The sequence below is a fragment of the Gossypium hirsutum genome, chromosome D09 (genome assembly GCF_007990345.1).
Source record: "Gossypium hirsutum isolate 1008001.06 chromosome D09, Gossypium_hirsutum_v2.1, whole genome shotgun sequence".
In the NCBI taxonomy this organism is placed as follows: domain Eukaryota; kingdom Viridiplantae; phylum Streptophyta; class Magnoliopsida; order Malvales; family Malvaceae; genus Gossypium; species Gossypium hirsutum.
In genome coordinates, this window is record NC_053445.1 from 31,164,976 (window position 1) to 31,185,493 (window position 20,518).

A 20,518-nucleotide genomic window follows, 5' to 3' on the forward strand; every position below is an offset into this window, starting at 1 on the left:
AAGACTACCAAATTTACCATTCAAGTGATACCTATGCCATTTAACAAGCTACCATCACATACACATCTTCATATATCTTTACCATTTCAAAAGTAAGCATTCATCAAGGTTTAAATCAAAACTATCATCCAAAATAAGTATATATATTTAGCCTTATATACATACTATATCTAATCTTGCAACATTCTCAACCATTCTCATTTGTATAAATCAAACACAATACGGCACAAATTATTTATGTCATATTTCCATTACAAACTTATATATATTTCCATACAATTTATAATTTACGAATTAGCCATTTATCAACCAATATCATCAAAATTATAATTAATGTAACTAGTAAATATTACATAAAATCAAACATATCATAAAATGTACACACTAAGTTTCATATGAATTTACCTTACAAGAACGACAACAGTCAATGTGTCAGGGACTATTCTACAATTTTTCCTATTTCTTAAATATCTTCCAGTTGATGTAAATATCAGTCTATATTATAATTCAAATCAATTTATTAATCTATAATATCTTATGGCATCTAATTGTATGCATATGACATTTTACTTTTAATTTAAAAAATTCCCTAAATTTTTGTATTTTATTCAATTTAGTCCCTAAAACCGAAATTGTCATAACTTTCAAATTTGAGCCTTGATTTTGAAACCGATCTCAATTTCATCCTTCCACAGCCTTCTATTATCAATATTAACATAAATTTTATGCTAATTTTGAAATATTCTCATTTTAATCCCTACTATCAAAACTAACAAATTCCACTATACAAATCCATCGTTAATCACATCTAAGCTTACAATCAAACCATTTAACATCAAAAGCTACAAAAATCATCAATGGTAAAATTTAAAAAAATTTAATATTTTTACGAAATAATACTCGAGTTAGCTAAATCGAGTTAACAATCTCAAAAACCATAAAATTTATAAAAAAAAACGAGCTTGGTTTAACTTACCATGCAAGGACTGAAAATTGAAGTCTTCAAAAATGGCTTCCCAAGTTTTCTTTGATGGCCAAAATCGGTGGAGAAGAAAGATGGAAAGAAATGGATGACAACTTCCATTATTTTATGTTTTATTAAATTAACATTTTATAATTTAACATACTTTACAATTTAAAAAAATTATACCTAACCGTCCACCATCTTTTGAAATGGTATATTTACCATTTCAAGTCTTGGTTTAATTATCTTTTAAGTCCTTAAGCAATTAAAAATTCAAGTATTTTAACTTTTGTAATTTTTACGAATTAAATTTTGTATCTTAATCGTTATTAATTTAGCAAAATTACTTATTCAAATTTCAATTCACCAATATACTCACTCCATGTATATTTTATAAAAATATTCACGGGCTCGGTTTACAGAAACGAGATTCTGATACCTCATTTTTCAAAATCACTGACTTTAAGGTTGTCACACTTGTACATTGATTAATTATCAATTCAATAAAGTTTCTAAATTAAAATTCAATATAATTCTAAATAAACTCGTAAATATATAATAATATTTACAGACTCACTCATCAGAAATGGGATTCCGAAACCACCATTTTTCGACACCACTGAAAATCAAGTTGTTGGTGTAGTCGCTTTTTTCATGTTGGTACTTAGTGTTTTCTTAATCCAAATTAGCATCCGAATTTGTATTTTTTTTTTTTGCACATTTTATCATTTTTCTATACCAGTATTAATGTATGATGATATGATACTCAGAAATTATGTCATGTAATCACCTAACTTTTAAAAAATAAATTATATAAAATCTAATAAAATATAAATTATAAAAAATTTAATTAATTATAATAAATATATTTTACATTAAAATACTCAAAAAAATCATTAATAGATATTTTAAAATTTGGTTTATCCATTCATAAAATTTTTCTTCCATTACATACACTAAAATAAGGAATAATATTTTATGTTGAGTTAGTGCACGAGTTATACATCTTTAATAAATAATAATATTATATCTCATTATAAAATAAAAAAAATGAAGGACTTATAAATAAATACTAATAATTTTATTTAATCATGATTAAATATAACTATTATAAATAAATAATAACTCTTGAGTTTAGGGTTTATGATTTATGATTTTTTTATTTAAGGTTTAAGGGTCGGGTCTAGTGTTTAGGGATTATAGATTAGGGTTTTAGTATTTATTTATGATTAAATATTATTAAATTATATTTAAATAAAATTAGGCTTAATATATCATTTGATACCCGTCTTTGACATTTTTTTCTAATGTAGTACATGTGTTGTTTTTTGCCCAATTTAGTACTTACATTTGACAAATTTTATATATTTTGGTACCCAAAGTTAACTTTTTAGTGTGTAATTTGGGTTTTAGGGTTGATTTGGTGAAAGTTAATTACTATTATTAGGTTTGAATTTTTCATGATTTTGTTAATAGAATAAATTTAGTGTTATTGTGAATTTGTTTAATTTTGCATTTAATTTGTCAAATACAATATGATGAATGTAATTTAATTTGGGTTTTAGGGTTGATCTAATGAAAGTTAATTACTAATATTATTAGCTAATTATGAATTTTCATTAAATGAATTCTACAACCCGAAATAAACACTAAAAAATGTAACATTATTACCTTTAGGTATCAAAATGTATAACTTCTGTCAAATGCAAGTACCACATTGGACCAAAAAATAACACAGATACCACATTAAAAAAAGTGTCAAACTCAAGCACCAAACTATGTATTAAGCCATAAAATTATTAGAATTTACTTATACGTCCTTCACTATTTTCTATTTTATTAAAATGATGTGTCATATTATTATTCACTAATTGTGCATGAAACTCACTTTCCGATAGTGCATCAAATATTCTCTCTTAAAATAATAAATTTAAAATATTTATATAAATATATCCTAAATTGTTTCAAATATGATAGATTTAATAATACTTAAAATTCATGAAAGCACATAAGCCTAGAAAATTCATGAAAACCTAAAAACCACCCTCACAACACATATTAATGGTGAGTTTGGATGGATGATTGGGTGCGATGTGGTGCGTTTAGCTTACTTTTTGTCTCACGCTACAGTATCGCTATAATATTTAATATCACCACCACCACTATTTTTATACTAATCACAGCTAAACGCACCGCCCATCCAAACTCACCCTAAAATAATTATATGTCGTCAGGAGTTGTCTCGTCAAAGTATCCTTTCCACACTAAATTTCACCCACTTATAGATCTTTATTCTCTAAACCTTATTTAAACCTTGGTTTCCCCAAAAAGCTTGTTAAACTCCATAAATCCAAACTCAAAAGTTTGAACTTTTCAATCTTTGATATTGTTTTACGGTCGTCTAATCGAGCCATGATCCAAGTTGAGTCTTCCACTCCACCTAAGCCTTCTTTCTATCGTATTGATTGTCAAGAAAACACCATGAGTCCCAAAAGCTCAAACAATTTGATCAATTGGCTCAAATTTGTGATTTTTTAAGAAGCTTTTAAAGAAACCAAGATCAGATCCAAATTTAGGGGAAACAAAAAAGCATAACAGTGCCATTTCTAGTTTCTAGGTTAAGGTGTGGCACTTGATGGCAACAACAAGCGACGATGAAGACAAAGAATAGGAGAAAGAGCAAAAGTGTTTTAGGTTTTTTTTAAAAAAAAGTTAAAGAAATAAAAAACAATCCTAAGTAAAAAAAAATAAAAGAGGATTTCAAATAAATTTATTATAATTTTTTTTATAAATTTTTCTAAAGAATTAAAAAAATCTTGAGTAAAATGAAAAAGAAAAAATGTAAAAATAAGTTCATTATAGGCTTAAGGGTGAAAAAGCCTTTAAACTTATTCAAAAAAAGCAATTAAGCCGCTGCATTTTTTTTTTTTTGCACTCAAGTGAGTACCTGAACTGTCAAAACTCAGTAAAATGGCCCCGTGCCCGACATTGACTGTTAAATTTTAATGGCCAAGATGATGTGGTTGTTAAGTTTGACTTGTTTTTTCATTTTTGCCAACTAAGATGCCACGTGTACTGTTGGTGACATCATATTTTTTTCTTGATGTGGCTTTTTTATTTGTTATTATAACTAAATCAATTTAATTAATTTTATTTACAATTTATGTAATGAGTTGAAAAAAATAGAAACCCTATCATTTCATTGCTAGCTTTCAAGCCACGACCGTCCCAAAAAATGAATCCACCAAAGCTTTCTTCAAGCTTTCTATTTCCCTTGCATTGTCAAGCTTCTTCTCTTCCACCACGTCCACTCCAGGACTCTCGATTACAACTGGCTCCTCATTATTTGGGCCTCATTCATCGTCGGCGTCCGAAGCACAAACCTAGAAAACAAGCCTTGGCTGGAAGGATTTCTGGGTCAAAAATTGAGATTTCTTGATCATAATCTGAGTTCGTTTCTAGACTACTAAATTAAAAACTCATTTGCTAATAAAAAACCACCACCTCCAAGAACCTTCTTTCAATTGCAAACCCTAATAAACCTTATTATTTACTCGAACCCCAAATCAAAAAACCTTATTTTAAAAAGCCAAAAGCTTTCCTTGAATGTAAGAACATTAATTTATTTAGGCTGTATTGAAATTAATATATATTATAAGTAGAATTTCAATTTTCTTTTTTTTTAAAAATGAAAATCGAAATTGTTCTTCTATGTAAGAAAATGTAATGATAGACCCTATAATTTTAGAAATGATATGCGTACATCTAAAGAATATGAATTTATCACAATTTATATTAAAATAAATAATAAAATTTATATAAATATATAATGTCTCGAATTATGACATGTGACAATAGAATATTAGTATTTATCAAGTTTTGAAAGATGTAATTATTATTGTTTAAAACATGGTGATAAAAATGTTATTTATGTATATTTGTTAGAGTGGGAAGATAGAAGAAACTAACAACCATGATGAGCTCATTTCAAATCCTAACAGTGCTTAGTCTTCACTCGCAGCTTCAAGAGACGACATCACTTCAACGATACCCCTTGCAAAGTCCTGCAATGAGTACACTGCGCAAGTGTGTAAAACAATGTAGTTGATTTGCATCAGGCATTATATCATGTTTTCTTTATGCTAGTCTAGTAAGAATTCATTAATTGGAATTGTTTGTTTTCCCCACTTTATAGCTTGAGTTATTCACGAGAATTATCCCGAACAAGGACAAGCTTTGGTACAAGTTTTCGTTCTGACAAGGACTTCGTATTTAGTTGTTTAGGTGTTGAAGGAATAGATAAAGGGGAGCCTGTTTCTCCAAGAAAACTATATTCTATTATAGGACCTGATTGGTATTATAGGGTCTCTGGAACCATTGTTGCATTAATTGTTGAAGCTCAGGTGCCTCTCTTTGCTCTAGGGGTTTCTCAAGCATTAGTAGCCTATTACATGGATTGGGAAACAACATGCAATAAAGTGAAGAAGATTGCCACCCTATTTTTCTTTGTTGTAGTTATAACTGTCATTACTCATGTAATTGATCACCTATGTTTCAGTATTATAAGAGAGCGACTATAACAATACATTTTTTAATGATGTTGAAAATAGTGGTTTCGGGACCACGATTCTATCAAGGGAGTAAATATTTTATTATTTATTTAAATTTTATGGGGTTATATTAGAGTCGTATTGAAGTTTTGCTAAGAAATTTTGAAGTTTAAATAGTTAATTAGGTAAAAAGGATTAAATCATAATAGAAGCAAAAGTTGAATTCTATTAATTTAATGGGTTATTTGGCTATGGAAATGAAAGATAATAAACTTAGATGGTAATTATACCATATATGTTGATAGTGGACAAATATGGAAATGTTTATGTTTGTATTTAAGTTATAGTATAAAGGCAAAAGAGTAAATAATCAAATAAACATGAAATAACTAAAGCAAAGGGTTATCATCTTCTTTCTCTTTTTCTTGTTTAACCGAAAACACCATTGAAAAGGGGAGAAAAGCTTCGGTTTTTGTTAATTCACTTGTATGGTATGTATTCAAGTCTCGTTTTTAGTAATTTTTATGTTTTTGAGGTCGTTTTAGCTTAAACTACTTATCCCGGGGGTTAAATTGCAATTTTTTTAAGGTTGAGGGATGTGCTATGAATGAATTTGATGTTTTAGTGAAGTTATTTGTTAGATACTTGAACTTGGTTGTTATATGGACATGTTTTATTAAGTGAATTTTAGTAAATTTAAAGTTTAAGGATTAATTTGTTTAAGTGGCAAATTCCATGTATATATTGCGAAATGGGGAAAAATGTGAATTGATATAGATAAGAGGAAGAATTGGTTAGCACATGTTGTTTAAGAAAATAGTGAATTTGCAAGTTATGGTTATAAGGACTAAGTTGTGAAAAAGTTATAATAGGAGGGGTAATTTTATAATTTCATGATAATGTGAATTATAGATGAATTGAATACTTGAGGATATTTGAAGTATTTAATTGAATGAAATTATCTACTTAGATAAAGATAAACAACAACCAGACTTAAATCGGGGAAAGGCGAAAGCTTTGGATTAATCTCCAACTTTACTTTTGCGACTATGGTTATCGAGGTAAGTTCGTCTATTGAATCATTCAGTAATTGTAAATTTGTTAATTGCTATCGAATAATTAATGTAAGTGTATTTTGGATTGATTATTATGTATTTCGTGGTTAATTGAATTAAATGATTAAAGTGAATTATTGATGAATTTAAGAACATGTAAATTCCATTAATGGTTATATGAGATATTGTATCGAAAAGGGAATTAAAGTTTAAGTATGAAAAATGTAAACTTCATGGAAATATATTGAAATGCTAATATAAAAATGAAGGTCACGAGTAAGGATATGGAAAGAATCTTGTTTGAACCTCGTGAATACTTAGGTTACAAATGACATGTCATTAGGGATTTCATGCTTTGGGTGTTGGTCTTGAATGTCCTACCGATGGCTAAGGTCCTGTATTTGTCACGGATTCTCCATAGCTCGTGTGAGCAGCATTGTGTAGCTAACATTCCGACCCATATTTTGTGTGAGTAGGCCCACTTCACAGCTTGTGTGAGCAATATTGTAAAGGAAAGGTTATGATTATATGGAAAGACACTATGTGTAAGCATTCCCGAGTATCCAACATAATTTTAGATGGTTCAATGGTTAATAGCAAGGCATGTATGAAATTGTATAATTGTTCATAATCTTATGAAAAGGTAAGTTTGACGAATGTAAATGAATTGAAAGGGACAAAGTAAGTATGTGATGAATGATATGTATAATTGGTTTTCTATATGTGTTATGCATGAGCTTACTAATTTGTGAGTTTGGTGGTGTTTATAGGATGGTATTAAGCTTATGAGTATGGTAATGATGTTATGCATATTTCATAAAATGAGTTTAAGAAGGGTAAGTTTATGTTTGAATTTATACGAGCTTACTAAGCACTAGTTGCTTACGTAGTTATTTTCCTCTATTTCGTAGATTGTCAAAAGCTCGATCAGTTGGCAGCTTGTCGGAGTTCAATCACACTATCCAACAATCACTTTGGTAGTTTTTGAGTTATTTTGGTCAAGGTTAGAAAATGGCATGTATAAGACTTTTTATAATGGAAGTGTTTGAGTATGCTAATGATCAGTTTGGTATGAGTATGTCTTTTATGTATACATTTTGATTTTGTGGACTTACGGTGTAGTTGGTTTGTCTATATATTAAAATCCATATGAATAAGGTGATTTTGGTATGTTTTAATGTAATGTGAATGGTTTGAAAATTGATGTCATTAGGTAGCTAAATGGACTATGTTTTGTGCTTGAGATGTGGCATTATAGTCTTGTTTTGATTGAAGTTGTTTTGGTATAAATGTGGTGCCTTTGAATGGAATATTGGTTAGGATAAATAGGTTGATTGAATTGGGATGTTTATATGTGTTTGAAGTGTGTTTAGGTCTATTGGATGTATGCACTAATGGAGTAGATTGTTGGGCAAGTTTTGGACTTTAAATGATTTGTTTTAGGGACCAATTATGGAGCACACGACCTGTGGCATAGGCTGTCACACGGCCTTGTGACACATACGACAGGGTTATATGGTTGCGTGTGACTTTTTCAAGTATAGTTATCACATGGTTTAAGATACGACTGTGTGTATCAAGTCAGTGAGTCACACGGTTTGGCACATGGTCTGCGATACGGTCGTGTGATCTAAGTTAGTGAATTACATGATTAAAGACACGGGCTGGGACACGGCCGTGTGTCTCGTTGTTCGAGCACTACACGGTCCGGGCTATGTCACACGGCCGTGTGACCCCTGTTTTCTAGATTTCCAAATTTTCCCAAGAATTTTTGAATTGTTTCAAATTAGTCTCGCTTTGATTCCAAACTGTTTTTAAGGTCTCAAAAGTTCAATTTAAGGCCTAAATGTGTATGTTTGTTGGATATGTTTGAGATTTTAAATAATTAACAATAAATAGAATTATTAAACTGTTTAGATGTTAATTGTTCTGATTTTTATAGTAATGCTCCATAACCTTAGACTGACGATGGAAACGGGTTAGGGGAGTTATAACGACTCACTCTCCATGTGCGTGAAGTGATGTTTTCTTGATGTGGTTTTTTGTTGTTATTATAACTAAATTAATTTCATTAATTTTATTGACAATAACATTTGTTTACAATTTTTGTAATGAATTGAGCCAAAGAAAAAAAGTAGTAATCCTAACCCCAAAACTCTAAGATTCCATCTTCAAATGCAAATAGTATTTAATTACATTTTAGTATGAATTTTAAATCTCAATTAAGCAATAATTCAATAATGAACAACAAAGAAAAAAATGTCAAAATATTACATAAAAAGTAAATTTTTATCTGCAATATCCTCAAAATGCATCCTTATTAACAAAATATTCCAATATAAATAGGATGTTCCATTGTCAACAAATGATTCTCATATGAACAAAATGTACCAATCTTGTCCCTTGTCAACCATAAACTATACTATCAGATAAATTAAAATTAAGCTAACATCAGCCTGTACTTCAAACATCTATTATAATAGAATCTGTTTGGCTTTCTTGTGTCCCTATCTGCACTTGTTTAGAAAGATTTCCCCTCTTCTTTCGGACAACATCAGAGTGCTGTTGCATAATTTGCCTTCTTGTCACAACTTTTTTCTGCATAAACTTCAATCCAAGGTCTTTCAATGAATGTTGATATTGGGAAATATCAGATTGTCTAATCTTCCTTACAGTAGTAATGATTCTTTCACTGCTTGTACCAGGCTCTAAAAATGGAAAATAGTTAAAAAATCAGTAGATATAAATTACTTAGTTAACAGGTAGCAAAATCAATGTCGAAACCATTTTTATTTTTGGAAAAAACAAAAATTAGTTATCGATGAAAACTGGAGTCGCCACCAATCTTTTATTAAGGTGTGATTGGATCACCTAAAAACGACTTTAGTCTACAAGTTTTAGAAAAACGGGTTCGGGAGTCAGTCACGTACGAGGAAGGATTAGCACCCCTGTACGCCCAAAAATTGGTGCCAAGTTGATTAATAAATGTCTTAATGTCGAGAGTTGAAAAATGCGATCCTTAATTAAATTATTTATTAAGACGCCCTCATTTTGAATCAGAAAACATCACACCCAATACGTTAGGGCGCGATATTTTATTTCTTCAAAATGATTTTATCCAAAAAAAACTCGTGTGATAAACTTTAAGCAAATATTTAATTGTTTAAAATTTATGAAGAAATCGCAGCCCAATACGTTAGGGCACGATTTCTTAAAATCCCAAACATTCAATATTTCCTTTATTTTTTATTCTTTTTTTAAAAAATCTGTCTCGAGAAATCAACGTGTCACATCCAATACGTTAGGACACAACATATTGAATTCCCGATGACAAGTTTTATTTTGTTTGATTAAAAAAAGTAATCCCCGATTGTTAGATTTTACAAAGAAAATTGGAACCCAATACGTTAGGGCTCAACTTTCTTGAAAATCCTAAATATGAGTATTATCTTTATTTTGAAAATTTCTATTTTTAAATTCGAGTAAAAAACGGTGTAATGCTACATTTGGTGCATGAATAAATGTCGCTTTAACAAATAATGAATACAACAATGATATAAAAATAATATGAACAAATAAATAAACCAAACAAATATACATAAAAGAAAAAATAAAGTCAATGACATGTAAAGTATCAAATAAACGAGCAAGATAAAAATAATATGAATGTAAACACAAATAAATAACAAATAAAAAATAAAAAATACATGACATATACATTAAAACTATGAAGGATACACATGGATTGATATATAAAAATTAGATTATAAAAAATTTATATAAACCAAATACATAATACAGTTGTGAAAATAAAGAAAAGTAGGAAAATATATATACATATAAATTATAAAATATATGTTAAAATAAGTAGGTATTTGAACATTTTAAAAAATACAAAAAAAAACATAGATATATACATGTTTATATAAATATAAAAGAATATTTGTTAGAAAAGAAATAAATAAATAAATACATTATCAAAAAATATGCGTATTTACATAAATATAAAAAAATATCAGTTTAAAATAATAACTATGTACATAAAAAATAAATATACATATATATATAGATTTTTTAAAAAATAATTACATATAAAAGTTACCAAAAAATAAATAAAATAAAAAAGTAATTACAAAATAGAATTAATTAATTTTAAAAAAAATAAAAAAATACTAAATTGAACTGTACTTAAAAAATTTTGAGGTAAATCCGCAAATAAATAAAGCCAAAAGGACTAAATCGAACACGCGAATTACATAGAGGGGTTGGAAGGGAAATTTCCCCTTTTCCTCAAAACAGCGTCGTTCCAGTAGGGCTAAATTGAAATTGAAAATAAATTAAAGGGCGAATTAAAAAATAAAAAGAACTAATTATAAAACATTAAAAAGGCGGAGGGGCTAAAAGCGCAATTTACCCCTCCGCACAAAAACACGCAGATCCTAGGCCAAGTCGGGTCGGATTCGGGTCAGCCTCCCCAAAACGACGCCGTTTTAGCGCTTGGGGAGGCCTAATGAAATGACGTCGTTTCAAACTGGCTATTTAAGCCAAAATTAACTCCAAAATTTCATTCTCCCTTTATTTTGAAAAAAAAACAGAAACCTTAAAAAAACTCTCCCCCCTCTATTTGTTCGGCCTCCTGACCGATCATCGGCCACCACGCTGGCCGCCGATCTCCGGCGCCGGCACCGCCGTCTGCGGTGGCTGGAAAAGGGAAAATTCCCTAATCAACCCCTTCGGTCTCTCTAGGCCCAAATCTGGGCTCAAAATCCCCAAAATATCAACAAAAATCCTCAAAGCAAACAAGAAACCTTTCGGTTTCAGGCCACCATTCCTCGGGGGTGGCTCCCTCAACCGTCTCAACAACGTTTCAGACCCGATCGAAGGTGAGTCTTTTCACTTTTTATTTTATTCTATTTCAACATGCAAGAAAGACAAAAAATAAACAAAATCGATAAAGAAAAGAAACAAAAACAAATATTCACCTTAGTTTTTTCGATTGAAAACTTTTTTTTTATTCCATTGCTCTTTCATTGTAAAAATACTGGTTTTTTCTTATTGATTTTTGAATCCGGATTACAGTGTATTGGTGGCTTTTTTATAGCCGAATGAAAAATAAAAGAAACAAATCTTGTTTGATTCGATTTACGAATATTTGATTTTCTTTCTATCTTTGCTGTTTATTTCTTTCCTTGTTGTGCAGGTGAAGATCACATGGAGATTCGACTCTTGACTGCAGCACCGACGGGCTACGGCGCTGATGCATTCCGTAGAAACCCTAGAGTTTCTTTATTGGTTTTGGGCCATGACATTTGGGCCTCTATTCACTTCAGATTTTGGGCCACCTAAGCCCATTTGTAATTTGGGTCCTTTAGACCAGGGCCAAAATAGGGTGTTACAATCAATATTTAAAATAGTTACATATACTCACATGCAGTATTTGTTCATTAGCCCAATACCAAAAGGTTGTTTTCTTTTCTTCTTCTTTTTTGTGCCTTCTGTATTGGTGATGCATAGAGAAGCTGATACACCTGATTCTTTTTCTTTTCCTTCCATGTTGTGAGTTCTTGGACATTTGATAGTAGAATATAAAAAAGAAATTGTTATGAGCTTATTGAAATGGTTGAATCTACCAACAGAGAACAAAATTCATGAGCAATTCTCAAAACTAAAAAATCAAAATTCTCAAACAGTTGACCAAGTAGATATTACACCACACTACATCAATGTATCTTTTACTTGTGGTATAGTAGCTTCTAATTGAAGTTGTTTTACTTGCATGAAGGATGAACCAATATTCAAATTTTGTTCCTAGAAAAAAATTAAGAAATTCATTATAATGTATTTTTTTGTTAAACAAATATGAGTGTAAAGAAAAACTTATCTAAAATAAAGTGGTCCATGAATTACTTGTAAATTTTGACTCATATTTAATCTTGTTGGACACATTTTCTTGTTATTCCCTACTTGTTTACACAAAGAACATGACATTTTAGGCCTCTCCTAGTGTCCTTTCCAAACTTTCTCTTTTTGTTTCATCCTTAGATTCCCTTATGTTTTTCTTGGGACTTCCAAGCATTTTTTTTACTGGTGGAGGAAGAATTAAATCATCTCTCTTGACCTAAAATTCCCTCCTAACTGGTTGTAAAACCTGACTGTATACCGCTACATATTTCTCCTTGCTGTACCATGGTGAGACATAGGCTTCTGGATTTTTCTCATTATGGTACATGGCGCATACAACATGGCAACAAGGAATCCCTGTAAGCTCACACTCTTTGCAAGTGCATTTCAACTCTATCAAGTCAATTGTGTGTTGGTTGTCTTCATGGATCACTTCAAACCCTCCATCACCATTCTATGCAAACATACATTTAGTTGAGGTTGTAGCATTCTTTTCCAACTTTTGTAATGCAATAAGGGAAATGTTAGTTCTCCACTTTTCTGCCTAAGTTCTCTTTACATGCATCCTAGTCATCATCATCACTCTGATTTCTTCAAGCATGGTGATGATAGGTTATACCCTTGCATCAAGTATCCATGCATTAAATGTCTCAGCTATATTATTGTCCACTGCATCACATTTGCATGTCCCTTTAAAATATGACTTTGCCCAATGATGTACAGGGATCTCTAATAATTGATCAAAGTCCTCAACAAGATTTGAACTGACACAATTTCAAAATTGTATCTTCTTATTCAACCCTTTTCCAAGTCTTCTGCCAATTGGCATAGATGTGCCTTGCACACATTCTATGCTCCAAGTTTGGAAAACACTCATTTAGTACACTGATCAACCTCTGTAACAATCATAAAATTCAGATTGTTAGTCATACCATTAGTGTAAAATATGTATCGTAAAAAAATAAATAGAATGAACATATTTATACTAATAAATTACCTTTTGTTGATCTGACATCAATGTTAATCCAACACCCATTGGATGACATAAATCTATAAATAACTTCTCCAAAAACCATTTCCACGAAGAGGCATGTTCCCCTTCCACCACTACCCAAGCTAATGGATACATCTGATTGTTGGCATCTCTGCCAACAGCCACTAACATCTCTCCTTTACAAATACTTTTAAAGAAACACCCATCAATTCCAATAAAAGTCCTACAACCAGCTTTCCACTCTTTTTTTCAAGGTTTCGAAACACACATAAATCCTATGAAACATAACTTTACCATCTTGATTTCTATGGACTTGGATTGAAACTGTGCTCCCAGGATTACTTATTTATAGCTCAGCAGTATACCCCCACAAATTTTCATATTCTTCTACATATAACCCCCTTATTTCCCTAAGAACTTCTCTCCTATCTCTTTTGCACATACTATAGCTAGCATAAAGTCCTAATTCAGTTTTATACATCTTCTTCAAAGTTTCCACTTTCATCTCTGGCTCAGAAATTATTCTATCCCTAAAAGTCTTTTATATATGCTCACAAGACAATAATGGGTTCTTAGTGCTCCTGAAGCATTTATGTATAGGGTTGTAAGTTTTCATAGTGAAACAATTCTATCTACGGTAAAAGCTAGCAAAATTTTTTCAAGGGCAACCATCTCTAAAACCTACCCTTGTTCTTTTGGGTTCATTCTTAATAAACTTCAATACTACTCCTTTTGCAAAGGAATATTTTTTTAGCGCCTCTTTGAATTATTGGTTATCTTCATACCTAAAACCTATCTCCCACAATGGGATAAAGCAATTAGGATCATACCTAGGACCAACAATTTTTTTACCCAAGTAAGATGTGTCAATCTCATCATCAGAGAGCTCATTGTCCCTATACTTCTTTGGCTTAGATGAGTCTATATATTCACTCTCATTCCCCTCAATTTTGCCCTTATTTTCTTTTATCTCATCTTCTACTATGAAATCACCCTCCACAAGTATTTATCCATCGAATGCAACTTCACTATCTTCCTCACCACATTTCTCAAACTCATATTTTAACCCTTCATTAGCCTATGTACTTCCCTTAATCTTTTTTTTTATTTCGCAACCTAATATTAATTTCCCCAACTTCTTCATCTACATCAGTAACTATTCTATATTGAATAAAAAGACATCCTCATCTTCCCCACCCTCACTATCAACATTGTCCCCACCTTCAGTCCCAACATCTTCTTTACCCTCAGTCCTAGAATTTGCTTTCACCTTAGTCCTAACGTTTTCCTCAATCCTAGCCCCTGTGGCTCCTATAACACCCTCACAAAAAAATCCAATAAACCCTCAACAACACCAAACCCACCCTCATTAAAGTTTTCACTACCCTAACTTACCACATATAGGTCTACATTACCCATTTTTTCCAAAATATCTATTATTTGCATAACAGTATTGTTATCATATATTAGGACTAACCCATCCCCATCAAGGGCAACATCTGGGACCCTATAATAAACATATGGTTTAGATTCATACCCTAAGTCTTTCACATTGTCTATAATATCCCAGTAGCATAATAATTTAGGTCCACTTGAAACTTTTCTAAGCTACCATTCACATAGTCAAATTTAAGGTGTGTGACAAACTCCCCACTGTGAAAATAACTTAACACATACACCATTTTGCATAATTAGACAAACAAATAAACTAATGTCATACATAAAAATATAAATGATGTCATACAAACAAACATACAGATTGCATTCAATTAGCATTCTAACAAATATACATAAATAACACTTTTGTCACCACGTTTTAAACAATAATAATTACATCTTTCAAAACTTGATAAATACTAATATTTTGTTTTCACACATCATAATTCAAGACATTATATATTTATATAAACAATAATGTGTACGTTTTAAACATTATGTTTCAAGGGAAGCAACGATTAGAGGAAGATTGACCCCAAAACCTACAGCTATCAATTTCCTGTTTCATAAAAAATTTGAAGACTTACTAAGTCCAAGTGTTGTTTTGGTCCCGATCGAGGCTTCGGTGTCGGGATAATTAATCTTCATTGCACTAGTTACATCAAGGATAAAAATCCAATTAGACAAGTTATGAAGTAAAGAACTCTAAAAAAATTTAAGAAAAAGAAATCTAGTGCAAATAGTTCGTTCTCGGTAATTTATTTAAAAGAAATATGAGCCCGATAAATTATATTTAACAAACATACCCAAAAGACAAAATCATTGCTATGTCTATTGTCAGTATTATATTGACTTTATTTAATTTATTTAACAGATATATACAAAAGATAACTTATATAATAAATCTTAACAAGAACAAGAAAAATGGGGGAAAAATTCTATGTCAATACTATATTGACTTTATTTAATTTATTTACTTTTATATTATTTTTGTTTATGAAAGGGAATCTAAACCCTGACAAATGCACTCCAACAAATTTTTTATTATTATATACTATTCAATTGCACACAAACAGATTTAAATATAAAATTACAAATTGGGTACAATTATTGTTGCTTACCTGGCCACCCTAAACACAAGCCTTTTGCCAAAATCTTTACAATAAGACCTTTTCTTTTTCAACCTAGAAAGCATTTTAAGAAAAAGTCAATTCTTATTATGAAGAAACCAGTCAAAAACCCAAATACAAGAACTCAATCTGGAAATTACACAAAAGCTTACCTACTCAACGTCTCAATTAACCTTTTAAAGCATCGAAATTGTGCATTTGATTCTTAAATTCAAGGAAAGCTTTTGGCTTTTTAAAACATGGGTTTTTATTTGGGGATTTGAGTAAACAATAGGGTTTATTAGGATCAAGAAATCTCAATTTTTGACCCAAAAATCAGTCCAGCCAAGGCTTGTTTTCCAAGTCCGTGCTTTAGACACCGACGATGAATGAGGCTTAGACAAGAAAGAGCCAGCTGTAATCGAGAGTCCTGGAGTGGCCGTGGTGGAAGAGAAGAATCCTAACGATATGGGAGAAGTAGAAAGCTTGAAGTGACCAAATGATATTTTGGTCGCAATGTTAAAATTAAAAGGTTTGATATATATGGTGTTCTTGGTTCAAATATCATTATAGGTTAATTTTTATTGATTTATAAAATATATAAAAAAAGAGAGACAAAAACAACTTCATAACAATATAACTTACTTTCTAGAAAGAATAATATTTTTAGTAATTTTTAAATTGAGTTGGAACCAAGTTGATGAGTGACACAAATTGAGTCAAATACTCTATTATACTAGCAATACATGAAGTAAGGTATATAAACACTGTGAAAACAATCCTATGTGCAGGCTTAAAATTTTGACACTTCAACATCTTATTTAATTGAGAAATCATGCATACTATTGAAGCAGTTTATAAGGAGTGGTAAGGAGAAGTGCGAACTAGTGTTTGGCACTGTTCAACTCATAAACTTGTCATATTTGTTGTTGGCAAATTTTGGCAACAAAATTATTAAGCTATGATCTTTGTTGATACTTTGGATGTGTGTAAGGCTACCTATGGTATCCAAGCACTGTTATGGGAATTTATCTTAAAGATTGGTTTGGATTGGGTCAAGGAAATTAACTTCTCTATTTTAAGGAGATTGAATTGGATCAAGTAGCTAGGTGATATAGCCTGAAGATTTGAAGACTTATCCTGGTCATATTGAAGATATTATCCATGCCATTTATCTTACTATGTTGATGGAAAGATTTTTTGTAATTGGATTAGGTAGCTTATCCAAAACTTCAACAAAGCTGTCGAGGAGATGTCCAAGGAAAAAAAAGAAATGTGATATTGCTAAAAGTTTTCCGAAAAGAAATTGAAAGTGTAATAATCAATAAAGAGTATGGGGAGCATGTTGCCCCTATTGTTAAAATTGGAATTGGAAGTGTTGCATCGAGTGTTGCAATTGACTCTGACTCTTGATAGTGATTTAAATGGAAAGTCAAATGTTGAGTTCCTACGGACTTACAAAACAATGCTAGAAAGATGTAAGGAAGTATGTGATTTGAACTTTAGACTCGAGGAAGAAAAATAGAAGTTGGTCAAATAGATGAAGTTGAAGGATTCTGTAATTTCTTTAAGGTTGCTAGTTTAGAGACTACTTAAAAGGATTTTGCGTCTACACAGTTCATGTTAGAAAAGTTTAATACCGATAATGATAAACTTGAAGAAATCTTTTCTATTGGGAAAAAAAGTTCAGAAAAAGGTGGCATTGGCTATGTAGAGAAGAAGGAAAAAATATGTGATGAACTGTAACACCCCAAACCCGATTTGATGAACCGAATCTAAATCCAAGGTGTTACTACTCAAGTACATATGTAGCTCACTCAAATATACAAATTTACTTCCGATTACAACTGTTTAATTATAAATTTCTCTAAGAAATACATAAGTGTGATAATACAAGAATTCAATTAGTATACTCAAAGAGATTATTTACAACTATGATTGAATTGATGTTTTGGACTATTGTAATTATTTCATTTAAAAAACTTTTATAAACAACTCAAACTCGAACACGCCAACAAACTTACTCTGTATGCATAATAGCCCGATATGACGCTCCTTTGGCATAGCTCTGGCATTGTCCCTCTTAGTGAAGACCCCAATCAGTCTACCTAGAATATAATAGATAGGGGTAAGTTCATGAGAACTTAGTTAGGTAAACACCAATTATCGAAATTGTCTTTACATATCGTATCTGGAAATTCAATTAACCATCTCATTGTTCTTTACTCTTCAACTCATCTCTAGCGAATACCTTCCCAAAATTCCATTCTTCATACCATAGATGTCACAATTTATTCTGGAATCATGCCTTACCCTCTAAATCTTTGATACATAACTCACTTTCTTCACTCTGCACTTTCGTGATTTCTTAACCATTCCCATTCTAGAGGCCTATACAGAGAGAATAATGTTATTCTTACATTTATATGCTAAGCTATCGTTTCTTCAAAATCCATGAATGATTTTGTACATAAGTAGAAGATACGTTCTTTAATTATACGGTTTGATCCTTATTGGAGGTCACCTCTTTTTCCTCTAATAATTACAGACATATAACCTTCTTCAATTTACCAGACATAACCCTTACTCATATTTGTTCTTCAAGTCTAACTCGCCCATAATTTGAATTTGCCACATGCTCTATCACTTTCTAGTTTCTCTATTCTTATCTTAAGATCATGCAGGATGAGCTTCGACAACTCATATGGAGCTAACCACAAAGAAAACTCATTAGATTATCTTATCGAAAGTGTAACATGGTCTGCCACAAAGGCTTTTCCTTCAGAGTTCGTTATACCTACCGTTCCTTTAGAGTTTGCCGTACATACTATCCCTTCAGAGTTTGCCATACATACTATCCCTTCAATGTTCGTCGAGAATACCATTTCTTTCTTTCAGGTTCTACCACAGAGGTGTTTCCCTTAGATGGTTGTCACAAGGTCTACTCTTTTGTGTGGGCCACAAATGCGTTCCTTTCGTCATTTGCTACAAGGGATTTCCTTTCCTCAAATCTCCACAAAGGCTTCCACATCATAAATCGCCACAAAGAATTCCATTTCATAGATTACCACAAAGGCTTCTATTTTTCTGGCGTGTACACGATAAGGATTCGTCTAGACTCATTTCGTGAGGTTTACCCCTCATCATTCTAGATCACACGGAGAATCCCATTAGGTAATAACCTTCTTTTAGTTAATTTTATACGATGCCATAGCCCACCAACTATGGTATTTCCATATGATGCCATAGTCAAGCTATGGTCTTACACGATATGGTGTCATGGCCAAAGGCTTTCCTTTCAGAGATCATGATTAAATCCCGACGAATCCTTTTTAAACTCTACCGCGGTGAATAGACACATACACTTAACAGACCTTTCATGCATTAGCATCAAACTTGACATACATTTCATCTTACACATTCCAAACATGTTCTTACAATTGTATCTTCCTTTCTATTGTAGTATTTTTGGTCATATCAGACCATATTGTTATAAGATGTTGAAGACTAGAGGTGAGGAACTGTTAGAAGACAAGTTGCAACTCAGCCAAAATATAATCATAAACAAGTATGGGTGAGAAAAGATCAATGGTTGACTAATGCATGAATGAAACATGAAGTGGCAACTGATGCAACAACTTTTGAGAATCAACATGAAGATTTTTCTATTCCCTCAACATCTTATGGTAAAAATCCTTGTTACTCCACGAGTTATATCTCCTACATGAAAATTTGTTGATGAGTTAGCATCCATTTCACTCTATTAAAACATCTTGTTGAGGGGGAGTGTGTTGATGCTACTACTAAATGAGGGTTTCTTCCTTTCTATACTTTTATTGGTGTTATTTTTTTGCTTATTCATGATGATGCCCACATGTTATTACTTTGTGTTGTTGGTGAAACTTCAACATATAAATATGTTTCTCCAGTTACAATTGCCTGAAATTAATTTGGCATATTTGTTTGAACAAAAAAGGGGGAGTAGAATGAAAAAGACATGTTGTTGATACTGGTTCATGATGATGATGTTGGTGCTTGCGATACACTATTTTATTTTGGTATATTTGCTCCTGACTTTAATTTTGGGATGATACATTATTTTGGGGATATTTTTACTTAGGGTGAGCAACTGTTTCTAATGTTGTATATGTTTCCCCATTATGGTTTTGTTCAAAAATTTGCCAAATAAGGAGATTGTTGAAGCAGTTTATCAAGAGCGCCAATGAGCAGTGCTTATTGGTGTCTGGCACTACTTAACTCATAAACTTGTCATATTTGGTGTTGGAAAATATAGGTAACAAAATCCTTGAGTTATGATCTTTGTTGATACTTTAGACGTATCCAAACCCATCTATGATATCTAGACATTGTTATGGGAACTTATATTGAAGAATGGTTTGGATTGGGTCTAGGAAATTGACTTCCCTGTTTTGAGGAGACTGGCTTGATCAGGTAACTTAGTAACATATCTTAAAGATTTGAAGGCATATCCTGATCATATTGAAGAT

General features: G+C 31.3%; 1 protein-coding gene across 1 annotated transcript; it reads left to right on the forward strand.

Moving 5' to 3' along the window:
- The first annotated feature begins 7,604 nt into the window (after window positions 1-7,604).
- LOC107892634 (uncharacterized) lies at window positions 7,605-12,051 on the forward strand. The gene is made up of 3 exons (XM_041100204.1): window positions 7,605-7,638; window positions 11,114-11,452; window positions 11,770-12,051. Exons 1-3 carry the CDS (start codon window positions 7,605-7,607, stop codon window positions 11,913-11,915), a joined length of 519 nt encoding a protein of 172 aa, XP_040956138.1. The 3' UTR covers window positions 11,916-12,051.
- The last annotated feature ends 8,467 nt before the right edge of the window (window positions 12,052-20,518 follow it).